Here is a 13,253-nt window from a genome sequence, read left to right as displayed (position 1 = left end):
TTGCAATTAATGAATCCAAAGCAGAAATTGTATCGTTTTTAAGGTTATGTGTGGGGAGTTGTGTATGTGGACCATTTGATTTATTAATTTTTTGTTCGCTTAATTTGAGGGTTGAACATGTAGAGTAGTCGTTATAAACTTCTGTCTTAATGGGAAAATTAATTTTGTATTTACGACTTCATTGTCTTGTACAGTAACTAACATTCATCATTCAAAATTAGGGTGCACATTTTGTGCAAAGATGAAACAGTTAACATAACAGAGCAGTTGGATACATAGACTTATTTTAGGTTTAGGGATTCTGATGCTACTCAATAGCATTCAATGGTCTTCTGTATTTTTGGAGCATTTTTAAGGCTTGAAGAGGCATAAACAATATTTACAACGCTCAGCAAAGAGCTAGAAACGAAAGTGCTTCATTTATCAAAAATTATTACACTGGCATTGAACATTAAAATGCAATTAAATCCCTTTAAAAAAAGAATGGACTACGCAGTAAAACCATCTGATCCACCTTGACTTATTTGCAATAGACCTTTTGTAATTTTAACATTTTGCACTGTGCTTTTGGAAGTGGTCTCAAAAGTGTCATTCTTAAAAACTTACATATCTGCTGTGTGGATTGTCAAAGAGAGTTGACAGGCTGGACTGTGGAAGACTCCAAAAAAAAAGATAGAATGTAATTTATATTGGGAGGAGAGATGGAAAAGAATTATCTGTGATTGCTAGTACAGTTTTGGCCAAAAAATTGTTTTTGTAACCGTCATTTTCGTCATTTTGCTTTGGCTCGAGTCAATCTTACAGGATACTGAAATAGTGCTGTGAAAAAAAATATATATATATTACTTTTAAAAATTTTCAAAAAATGAAGAAAAATTCATTTTTAGGGATTTTTTAATTATGCTACGAATATATGTTGTCTGGGGGGGGGGGGGGTACCTCCCCATCCTACTTTTTCTGATTTTTTTTGTGACAGCCCTGATTATTATCAAATGAAGTTTTTTTGATGGTTTATAAAAATTCTATTTAAGGTTTCATGGTATAGAAAGTTTATGTATTTCTCTTTTTCATAGACTTCCAGAGGATAGAAATTATGAGAGGCCTGGTCATTACTATGAGCGGGTCGGCGAACCCTACCTGAGGAGGCCCATTGGTATGGGCTATCATGATGAGGATAATTTTCAGGGTCGTGCAAAGTCACGAGACAGATATGTTCGTTCTACGTCTGGAAACAGTTACACAGAGAATGCTGATAGGTATGTTAGACATGTTCAATTTTTCATGGATTATAATTTTTTTAAACTCATTTTTCATAAATTAAAGCTTAATATGTGGCATTTTCTAACATATTAATCATTTTGACATATCTGCAGGAGTCAGAATCATTTTCGTGCAAGACAACATTTTGAACAAACAAGGTATTCAGAACAGTATAGTGATGAAAGGGATGTGGCACCCGCTACACCTCGAATAAATCGAAGGACTAATAATGGTTCTGCCACTTCTGTTGTGTCTTCTGTTGCCTCATCTACAGCTGTTGCTCCTCCTTCATCTAGAAGTGAGAGCAGATCGCGGCGGATGAAAAGGAGATCGTTATCGAGGACACCGTCGGGTTCCAGGTCGAATTCAATGTCCCGGTCAAGGTCTCGAAGTTCGAGTGGTAGTAGATCTTCAAGTTCCTCATCAAAGTTACGCAGTAGCTCGAGTGATTCGAGTGGAAAATCACGATCTCCTTCCAAGTCACGTTCACCAGTGTAAGTTATATATAATAATTAGAGTGAACAATGAAAAAGTTTCTCGATATTGTATCACTTAACTCTTACTTGAAAGGTAATTATATATTAATAAAAATCCTCATAAGCTTCGGAATTCTGCCATAATCTCCTGCTTATAATTTGCACACTCGTTACTACCGTGAGGTAAAAAATCATATAACCTGCAGTATCATGTAATCCAGACTTTCAAATTTTGCTGATTTGCGCAATAAAATTCCCTAAACAATCTGCAGCACAATTTTATATGCTCAAACAAATTAGAAATATTCCAACAAGAATGCTCCAGTTCATTTACATAATGTGTGAAATTAAAAACGTTAATCTTTTTATTTGGAGATACACAAAACAGATCAAGATCTTTATTAGATCATCTTATACTGAGTTCCACCCAAAAGCTATGCGGACTCTGTTTATTGGTAACTTAGAGAAAGATATCACCACAGCAGAGCTGAGGAAGCATTTCGACCAGTTTGGGGAAATAATTGTAAGTTCAACCATGCATAGAAATGACATGATTTTTCCTGGAACACAGTATTTACTGCAATCTAACATTTACTTTTCTTCTCGAAAATTGAATTAGTTTGTGCGTTCTAATCAATGACAATATTAAGAAAAAATATGCAGTTTTGCACACTAAGAAATTGTATAATTATATTATGTGTGTAAATTAGTAATATAAATCATTTTTTCTGAATTGATATTCTCAGTGAATATTACAGCTAATATTATTAAAGTACTGAAATTTGTTTAGTATAATTTGTGACAGTTTAATCCACTCTCGCATATGCAAATTTCATTATCAAAAATGAAATCTGGAGGAATGGAAGGTGTTGGTGAACCTTACTCGTATCTATGTCATCTACAAATTATTTAAAAATTATTATTTTTAAGTTATTGCAAATAGTTGATGTCTATTCCACACTCTCCGAAAAATAAGCTACAGATAATAAGTATGTAGTTGTATATAATCTGCATTAACACCATTCACATCATATACATACTTCTTAACACCATAAACATTTTGGCATCGAAGCAGGGACCTTCCTCCCTCATAAGGTGCTTGGGCATCCACAGTATTTTGAAGCAATATATGCAGAGTATCCCCAGAGTGAATTCGTAGATCAAATTTTTCTTGCATAAAATTCAAGCCACCAGCGTCAAAGGTGGAGTCGACTGATATCTAATGTATATATGAATTGACATCCTCATCGTGCCCCCCAGCAATAATGACCGTGCCCCCCCCCCCCAGACTTCCAAGTCTATCTCCGCCTATGATGATACTAGTAGTCTGTAGCAAACACTATCTTCAAGGAATAGGTGAGGCTGTTGGTCTCGCATTTTAGGGGGGGGGGGAGGGTTATCCTACGATTCAAATTTTCTTTCTTAAATTCTTAATTCATGGATTATAGACAGTTATGGTACAAATGAATTGAGATGCGATTTTATCCAATGTTCATCATTATGGCTGGAGAAGACAATACTGAGAAATCTATCAAATTGAATGCCTTTTTTGAGAAGAGGGCTTAATACTCATGCGGGAATAAAGCCAAGAAGGGTCCCATAATTTTAGAGACCCTGAAAATTTCAACAATATATGAAGAGCTCATAAGCCAATCAACATTAATAATCAGGCTTTTTATTACATGGTTAGTGTAAGTGGTGCTGTTTGCTGTTGCAATATCAAGATAGCGACTTTGGCAACTGGAAAGTTTTAAGTGAAGGGGCACTTGCAAAACAAGTCATTTTCAGAAAATTGACTCTAGATACCTACATACTGATTAGCTTCTGAGTCCTCCACATATATTCACTGATTAAATTAAGGATGTTTGGCTCCAGTTACAGGGCATTCCTATTCCTGCTTTGCCCAGAGGCCCCCACCTCCCTGTTAAAGCTGGGGCCCTGAAGAAAAAAGCCAGGAATCAAACAAATACAAAATGAATTCAATTAAAGAAAATGTGACTATCCCTTTTGTTTGATAATATTAAATTTTGTTTTTTCCCTACGTTTTAGCACTTCATACGGAAGCCAGAACAGTTCAAAGGGAAGCAGTAGCAGACCCGACAGGCCAGCTAGCGCCATTGCGAATCCCTCCAACAATGGTTCATATTTATCTTCATCCGTCTCCTCATCTACGATAAATTGTACCTCTGTGAATTCTCAAGGTTCTGTGTCTGGTCAGGGCTCTACTACGCCTACCTCAAACGACATAACGTGTGAAAAGGACGAAAAGAAGCCCCTTGGTATCTGTGTTCGAAATTTACCAGTTCGATCTACAGGTAAAATGAAAAATAGTCATTTTCTTTTTTCCTCCTTTCAAATTTTACTGCATATATTCCGTACGACTCATTGAAATTTTTCACTTTCAACTAAAATCATACACACGAAGTTTCAGATTCAATGGAAAGTAATGAGACATAATACAGAAATGAGGTTATTCATATTGATGAACAAGCTTGGCTTACTTCAGTATCTGCACCAGTTTCTCACATAACTCATGATTTGCATTTTAAGGCACCGGTTTGATCATTTCAATATCAACTGCATCACAAACAGACAAAATTATTGCTACAGTACTCTAATTATTTTTACACTACTTGAAAAGTAGATTGCCATATACATTCGTATTGTAACATATCATTTCAATATCAAGAGTGATTTTTTTATCTTTGATGTGTAATGAAAGGATTTGTTTAAGAATCCTTTCTAGTTCAATAGCAAAAATAAATAGAATTATACCAGATAATTTTTACCTGTAAAATTTTTCAAACTTTTTCCCAGATATAATCGTGGAAAAACAAAATCTGACCCAATGCCTTTAAATCAAATTTTAAACCACCTTCATTTATTAATGATAAAGCAGATACGCGCGTGCTTAATTTTAGTACTTTTTCATAATCATTCAAGTTTTAATGAGTGATTATATGTGGATTATTATACGGATCATATTACTAATCATCACAGTGCTTTTTTGAGAAATGTGTGATTGAGCCACCATCTAAGTTAGATTTAATGTATGAGTCACATAAATAAATTCAAATTCATTTTTCTTTTTACAGATACTAGTTTGAAAGATGGTCTGTTTCATGAGTACAAAAAACATGGGAAAGTTACCATAGTCAAAGTCATAGGACAAGGAACTGATCGATATGCTGTAGTCTGCTTCAAGAAGTATGTATTTTGTCAAAGTACTTTTTTTTAAATAAACATTGAGTAAATTATTTGAAAAATATATTGAATAAAATTATTTTGCTTTCTTCACCTGCATGATTTGCGAGTGTATCTATTGAGAACCTCTCAATAATGGACATCCATGAGGACCAAAAGAAGGTTCACATGAGATTAATTAATAATTGTCTATTTAACAGTTGTCTTATAAACAATGGAATAAGTTGAAACATAGTTCAACAGGATTAAAAAAGGAGTTTCAGGATGTTCCCACTGATAGGGATTGTTTTTTGTGGGATGTTCTCTCTCTTATGTAATTTATTTGATGCAGGTAGAATGTATTGTCTTTGAAAAGACAAATGTTCTTTAAATTCTTTCTTGTATGATAAGTTTGATAGTGATTGAAAGTTTAACTCAAAGACAAGCCAGTTCATTTGTATACTTACCATACCTTTGGTTTGGCAGGTCTTAAGTTTAGAAATATCCCTGAACTGATGTGTTACTCTGATTAGCTTTTGTGTGCAACTATGTGATGACAAAGATAAATCCAATAAGCATTTTCCCTGTTTGTCAAGTTCAAAAAAATTTATTAAGATTCACAAAAGTACATTATTCCAAAATCACATGCAGTAGCTTCTCCAAATCGCTTTTTTAATAGTACGCATAATGTTGAATTTAAAAAAATTTGCAAAATTGGTTAGTAAACTTGTTTAGCATCGTCAAGTATTTCACTCTTTTTCTTTTTATATTATGCTAATTTTAGATTTTTTTTCTTTTTTCAGACCTGAAGACGTTGACAAAGCTCTTGAGGTTTCTAAGGACAAATTATTTTTTGGCTGCAAGATTGAAGTAACTGCTCATGAGGGTCTCGATGCTGATGACAACGAATTCAGACCATTAGAAGCTGAGCTGGATGAGTTCCACCCAAAAGCTACGCGAACTCTGTTTATTGGTAACTTAGAGAAAGATATCACTACAGCAGAGCTGAGGAAGCATTTCGACCAGTTTGGGGAAATAATTGTAAGTTCAACCATGCATAGAAATGACATGATTTTTCCTGGAACACAGTATTTATTGTAATCTCTAACGTCTACTTTTCTTCTCAAGTATTTAATTAGTTTGTGCGTTCTAATCAATGACAATATTAAGAAAAAATATGCAGTTTTACACACTAAGAAATTGTATAATTATATTATGTGTAAATTAATAATATAAATAATTTTTTCTGAATTGATATTCTGAGTGAATATTACAGCTAATATTATTAAAGTACTGAAATTTTTTTAGTATAATTTGTGACAGTTTAATCCACTCTCGCATATGCAAATTTCATTATCAAAAATGAAATCTGGAGAAATAGAGGGTGGTGGTGAACCTTACTCGTATCTATGTCATCTACAAATTATTTAAAAATTATTTTTTTTAAGTTATTGAAAATAGTTGATGTCTATTCCATACTCTCCAAAAAATAAGCTACAGATAATAAGTATGTAGCTGTATATAATCTGCATTAACACCATTCACATCAGGCTATTTTTCCCTGAAACTTTCATATAAATCGGGGTATTTTAGTGATACCCTTGCATTGAAATGTTTTTATATTACAGCTGTAATAATTATTTTTGTAATTAATATATTTTATTGAAACTTTTAGTTGTATATAATGCAAATGTATGTATCAACAAAGCAAGAATGCACCACTGTGAATATATACAGGGTGCATAGATAAAGGGCTTATGGTATTTTACTTGCAAACCATTGATCCTAGAGCCATACTTTGTTCGAACAATTATCCAAATAATGTGTAGTACTCAGATATATCATTGATATTGCAAGGGGTTGTATAGCTATTAGAATAAAAATGCTAACTTTTTATACGGACACCCAGTGCTCAAGAACTCAATTACAAAATTGTTGCCCAGTTTCTCCTAGTGCCAATAACCCCTTGCAACATGAATGACATATCTGAGTGTTACATGTTATTTGGATATTTTTTCTAATTGGACATGTGCCTCTAGGAACAACGATTTGCCAGTAAAATACCAAATTCCCTGTTACCTATACACCCTTTATAATCCTGTCATCTAAGAATTTATCAGGATGAGCGCACACGTATCGCAAAAAAATTCTCATTTCCTGACAACAGCGTTTATTTTTTAAAAATCAGAATATCCGTTTCCCAATGCAAATGTGTTACGAAATTTGGATGTTTTTTAATTTATAATTTACAGTGTGTATGATGGTCAGTCTTGAAACTCCAGATGCTTCTGGATGAAAGGTGAGTTTATCCAATAATCCCTTAGTGCAGGGGGTGAAGGAAAAAAAGATTGTTTAACCCCCCCCCCCCTAAACTGCAACTGGTGAACGAAATACTTTCCATATGTTCAAGAAAACTTTTTCCATTGTAAATCATTAATAAACTATTCAGCAGTCTACTAAGCTAATTATTTATTTGAAATGGGAGCAGTTCAGAAGTTAAAGTGTATACTTTGTGTGAGCTTTTAAATTTCCTGTGATTTACACCTCCATCTTCTATTAAGCTGACAGACCTCACTATTATATATTCATTGCATTTTTGCTATTTGTAGATGGCTGTGCGAAAGTAATTGAGGCTGGTTTTTGTCACTCAGAAATTTCAATGTATATTGAAGCAAAAGGTTTAGTGAACATTGAAATTCTGATGAATGTTTTCGATGAAGTCTGACATTGATTTATTGAGTGATCTTGTTTTTAGTGAATGCTAAAAATTTATTTTGCCCATTTATTTTTTTCCCTTCAGGAAATTGACATCAAGAAACAGGGCTCGGCAACGTCATATGCATTTATCCAGTATTCAGACATTGTAAGCGTTGTGAAAGCAATGAGGAAGTTGGACGGTGAGAACCTTGGTGCTAACAGGATAAAACTAGGCTTTGGTAAAAACATGCCCACGAACTGTGTTTGGTTAGACGGGATTTTGGACACTATCTCCGAAAAGTTTTTAGCAAGGCATTTCAGTAGATTTGGACTTGTGGCATATTGTGCTATTGACCGTGAAAAAGGACACGCTTTAGTGTTTTATGATTCAGTGGAATTTGCTCAAATTGCTGTCTCGGAAATGAGAGGTCGCATCCTAGGTGGGAAGAAATTACAGGTAAGTTTTATAACGCCTTCTTTTTTTCATGCATTTATTCTCGTTATGGTGCTGAAATTTTCCTATTTGAATGTTAGAAAGTTGTTTTCTTTTAGACATTTTTTTTTCTTCAGGTAGGCCTGTGATGTTTTAAATCACAATTCTCAGTGCAGTGTAAATTTAGTGAGGTGATTTTACAATGTTATTATATCCTTAAGATTCATGGTTATAAGAAAGAAAAACTAAAAGTAATTTTTTTTAATTGAATATTGATATGAATTATGCTCACAAATTGATACGGACAACAAGCTTGATACTTTTTAATAGCAATGAGTTTTGATTAAGTGTACAAAAAATTGTGAATTTTGAATTATTTAAGCTGGCAAAGCCATAGCTATTATTTCCCGGATTTCTATTGCACATTCATTTCTTATGCTCATAAAAATAGCAGATAATTGTAAGAATCTGTTTGCGAAGAGGTAAGTTTCATAAAAAGTCTTCGGTCGCTACTTCCTCCATTAGGGGGAAAAATTAAGAGAAAATTGGTCCTGTATAATACAGAATTTTATTTACCCTTGTATTGAGCACAAAAGGTATGTATTCGGGTATTTGTATAATTAGAGGAAAATATGTATTAAAAGGCAGTTTTTATACACATATAAATTTAAAGCTTGTGTATTAGTATATAGCATTCATCGAAATAAGAACACCCAAGAAATGCAAAGGTAAGAATATAAGAGTGAAAACTGGAATTAAATATCAATGAAAATCTGTGCCAGGTTATTATAAGTAAGTTTGGTCTGGGGTATCATTATGTTTGTGGGTAGCACTGCATTATTTCTGTCAACATTTTATTAACTTTTTTTTCTTTTAATGTCTCTGAAAATTAATTCATACAATCTATTTATCTCGTTACAGGTTGACTTTGCCAGTCGAGAATGTCAGACAACATTTTTTGATAAGTTGGAGATGACTGGTCAGAGTGTTCTCGGTGACAGACCTTGGGAAAGGCGAGAAAGGAGACCAGCTGAATTTGAAATCCTTCGAGGAGATGACCGGTACGGAAGGTGTGTGGCCACATTGATGGAATAGATCATTGTGATATGCCACCTTTTTATTTATTTTATTTTTATGACCTTTTTTCTTTGAATCATTTTGTTTTGTCTCTGTTTCGGTTCATATATATATATATATTTTTTGATGTTCAGTTTTTGCATTGACTATTTTGTTCTATCGCTCACATTTTTTTTTTTTTTAATTCACCTTTATTTTATGTTATGTTTTTTCGCAAAGTTTATTTTGTTTGAGCATGATGGTCAAGTCTTTGTATTTCTATATGTCTTATCCTCTTTATGCATTCATCCCTACTTGTGTTCTGTAAATATACTTTTAACTGTATTTCTTAACTATGTTGTTTTGTTAGCTTACATTATTTATATATTGTGACCTTTCATAGGGTGTATTAGAGCTTTCAACCACCTTTTTATTCAAACACTGAATTCCTTCTTTAGTCTGCAAATACATTGAAGCTCATATAACTCAAACATACAATACTCTCTCTCTCTCTCTCAATGTAACAGCAAATCTTCACAATGATATTTTTTCAAATCTAGAGTTAGGAATTGTCTTTATGTAATTTAACTCCTTGATACAACTATATCCTTTACACAACTATGATTAATCCATTTGTAATGATAGTTTTTAAAAGACTAAAACAACTGCTGTGATTTTATGTATAGCTTACTCAAAATTACTTCGAATATATTTTGAAATCGTCCAAGATATTGCTGTTCTCTGAGCATCTGGTGACATGAGTATTTAGCACAAACTGGCCTCCCAAAAATGTTAATGAAATTACAGTTTTTGATACTTATTGTGTACGACACAAAACTGTAATGGAGTTTGCTACTTAATGGAGAAACACAAAACTGTAATGGAGTTTGCTACTTAATGGAGAAACACAAAACTGAATTTTTATCAATTGGCTAAATGATTATAATTTTGTGTGGCCAATAAATGCTTATAAGTGCATTTTCTAGTGATAACGCTGATTTGTAGGAGGTTTCAAGTTCAAAATGAACTTTTTTTTGATGGATGTTGATGATGCCTCTTAATACAACTATAATCCCTCTACAGCGTTATTTTTCTTAGTCTGCAGAGTATTGTTATATTGAGATATCACTGTACACATATTGTACTACTTTGCATACACTGATAATGAGTTTTTGTTTTTGAGAAGATATCTTTTCAATCTACTAACTGTCCCAGTTTCGTCGGGGTAAAAGGTGTTATTGGATAAGGGAGTTATAGAATTTTCGTTCCTTCATATTTTTTTGTTGTCTCACTCTCAGGCCCATTCTTAACCCTTTATATTTGACATTGTGGAAAGTAGAATATGAAAAAAATTATAATAATTTAAAGTAGTATTGTAATAATAAATAATTATGTAAATTATTTGGTAGGTCTTTTTAGTTCTAATTAAAGACAAAAACAACAAACAAAAACAATGTTTTTGAAACAATTAGTTGTTTCAAAACAAGTTATCTAACCTGGTACTTTAAAGTACTCAAGATAGAAAGAGTTAAACATGAATTCATCATGGGTGGACGTATCACAAAAAAATCTAGATGCCAGAAAACAATTTTTAAGCTCCAAAACAATTTTTACTCGAAGAAAAAGACCCAAAATAATGCTTCTTTTGACTTTTTCAAGGTATGGCGATCCTCCTTCATGTTCACAAATATGCTGCTATAAATTCCAAACATTTTTTCAGCCTGCAATTTAGTAACTGTATAAAGAAAATTTCAACCACCAATATCAATTTCTTAGTCACCATGGCCACCTTGGATTTGTCCAGCCCTGGTTTATCATAACTTTATTAAAGAGAGCCAAATAGCAATTTTGAATATTACCTCTAAAAAAAATTGAGTTCTAGAACTCTGGCTGCACAATGGCTACTCACCAATTAGACTGATGTTATCTGTAATGTCTATGCTTATCAAATATTTTTGCTGCTTTCTTCAGCCTCTATGAATTTTTATAAATATTTCTCAGTCATTTCTGGAAGGTAATTTCACTTTAATTTAAAAGCATCACCTTGAAAAATAATGAAAAGAAAAAGAAAGCTCGCTGAACAATGAAAGTAGTGCATATCATAGAGATGAAAAGGGGAAGGGCGAGTATGTGTTGAAAAGGAAAATCTGCATTTGTTCTTAATCATTGAAAGTAAAGATGTACGTAAATAACCCCAGCTTTTTAATCCCCTCTTGCATATACACGTTTTGAATAATTGATTAGTTTGAATAGAAAGTCAAATATAAATACCAAATTTTTTTTTTTTCATTGGGTGGAGGAAACTAGTTTACTTGGAAGGGCATTTTATTATATAAAGTAACTAAGTGAATAATCTTAAATGACAAACCACTCCCCACTGCTCGTGCAAAATATGATAGACTGGATACCAAGCAGAAATGTGAAGATGAATTCTGGAAAGAAACTTCACATGCCTCTTCAGGGAATCGAACCTCTATCCCCTAACAGTCCTGGCGAGTGCTCCACCATCAAGCTACAAATTACTGACATTTTCTTTCCTCCATGCGTATATGTGTGTTGAATGGAACTGCATGGTAGAGCACTCGCCCAGATTAGAAGGGGACAGAGGTCCAATTTCCCTAGAGGCATGTGAATTTTTTCTGGAAGTAATTTGCATCTCTGCTTGTTATACAATCTATTGTACTTTGTATGCTTTCAAGTGCATTCGATTTGATTTAGCTTGAAACATACATTGTTCATTTTTTTCATACATAGTTTTCCATTTTAACTCATATCATGTATATTTGCAATATTAATGGTTCTTAAATCGGTTCTTTTTTTTGCAAAAAAATTAAAACCTCATAAGTTACTTTTCGTTTTTTTCAAAATCGTATGAATTGGTTCAATTTCGTATGTTTAAACGCTGCAGCTAAAGATTTTGACGACTGAATGACTTTTCATGAATTTTTCAAGTGTATTCTCAAATGAAATTAACATGAGTAACATATTTTGCTTTTTGTCATTCCCAGGGATGCACGAGTTGGTTTTGAAAATAGAGTTTATCCAAGGTATGAAGGGCAAGCACGAACAAACAGGGGGAATTTCCGCGGAATGCAAAGGGCTGCTTTCAGTGCAAGAGGAAGAGGACAAGCTTTCCCAGCTCGTTATGAAATGTATTATGACGAATTTGGAGAGAGACGACACAGGTATGTATTTTTTTTTCTTTATTAAAATATCCTATGAAAATTTACATTTTAACTGAGGTATGGAGAAAAGTGGGTAGAATTTTTGAGAATTCTCTTTGATATTATTCATCATTTTGATCAGTATTTTAAATTTTCAGATTTACTGCTTTGCATTCAAGTGGGATAGTGGAGGTTCTGGTATTCATGTACATGAACTGATTTTAAAATTCCTATGATCACATTCCTATCCTCAATTTAAATTCAGATATGATTATGAAATTTTGTTTTTCTACTTTTCCTTGAAACATCCTAAAAAATTGATACCATCAAGTAGGCTACACGATTTTAAATCAGCTTGATTCTTGATTTAAATAATGATTAAAATCACAATTTAAATCACTCGATTAAAAAATAGATTTAAATCGAAATTTACATTGTTTTTTCTTTACATAATTTAGTGATTTTGAAGTGAAAGTAACCTGGTATGGTATGCATGTTATTGATATTTGGTAAAGTTAGTGATTAAAAAAGAGGTATAGAAGATCTTTGTGGCTAAATGTAGACTTGAACTTAATCCCTAGATACAGTGCAGAAAAAGCTGCTCCATTTCTAGACTTTGTTGATGGGAAAAAAGTTACAGAAAAATAGAGATATAAAAACTCGGTTAAACTGCATCAAGTATTTTCAATGCATTACAATTTGGCATTAGGGTTTCCCTGATTGAAAAATAGAGAATTTTTTTTGTATAAAGATTCTTAAATTCTATGCCCTAATTGCTGATTCAAAATAATAGATGTATAAATACAGCTGTGCTTTCGACTTTACTTTTTGTATTAAAATTTTGAAGTTTTTTTAACCAAAACTCATTAAATCTCTGAAAGAATAAAAATGTGTAAAGTATTAAGCAACATTTTGCAAGAGAAATTGAATTTTCTGGATGTTATATGCTGAAACTAATAATTTGAAAGAAAAGTGAATTGTCTC

General features: G+C 32.8%; 1 protein-coding gene across 1 annotated transcript in view; it reads left to right on the top strand.

Moving 5' to 3' along the window:
* The window catches only part of spen (spen family transcriptional repressor split ends), a 170,149-nt gene that overhangs the window by 125,045 nt on the left and 31,851 nt on the right, over positions 1 to 13,253 (top strand). Inside the window, exons 3-10 of the mRNA XM_089251300.1 lie at positions 1,074 to 1,256; positions 1,374 to 1,754; positions 3,786 to 4,051; positions 4,832 to 4,943; positions 5,723 to 5,960; positions 7,720 to 8,073; positions 8,971 to 9,110; positions 12,114 to 12,290. Of these exons, the coding sequence (XP_089107426.1) occupies positions 1,074 to 1,256; positions 1,374 to 1,754; positions 3,786 to 4,051; positions 4,832 to 4,943; positions 5,723 to 5,960; positions 7,720 to 8,073; positions 8,971 to 9,110; positions 12,114 to 12,290 (1,851 nt within the window). The remainder of the gene's footprint in view (positions 1 to 1,073; positions 1,257 to 1,373; positions 1,755 to 3,785; positions 4,052 to 4,831; positions 4,944 to 5,722; positions 5,961 to 7,719; positions 8,074 to 8,970; positions 9,111 to 12,113; positions 12,291 to 13,253) is intronic.

The sequence above is a fragment of the Pholcus phalangioides genome, unplaced genomic scaffold (assembly GCF_987345545.1).
Source record: "Pholcus phalangioides strain wild (caught in Gottingen) unplaced genomic scaffold, Ppha-v1.0 ptg000024l_1, whole genome shotgun sequence".
Taxonomy (NCBI): Eukaryota; Metazoa; Arthropoda; class Arachnida; order Araneae; family Pholcidae; genus Pholcus; species Pholcus phalangioides.
Note: the sequence above shows the minus strand (reverse complement) of the source record. Positions and strands in the feature narration are given on the sequence as shown.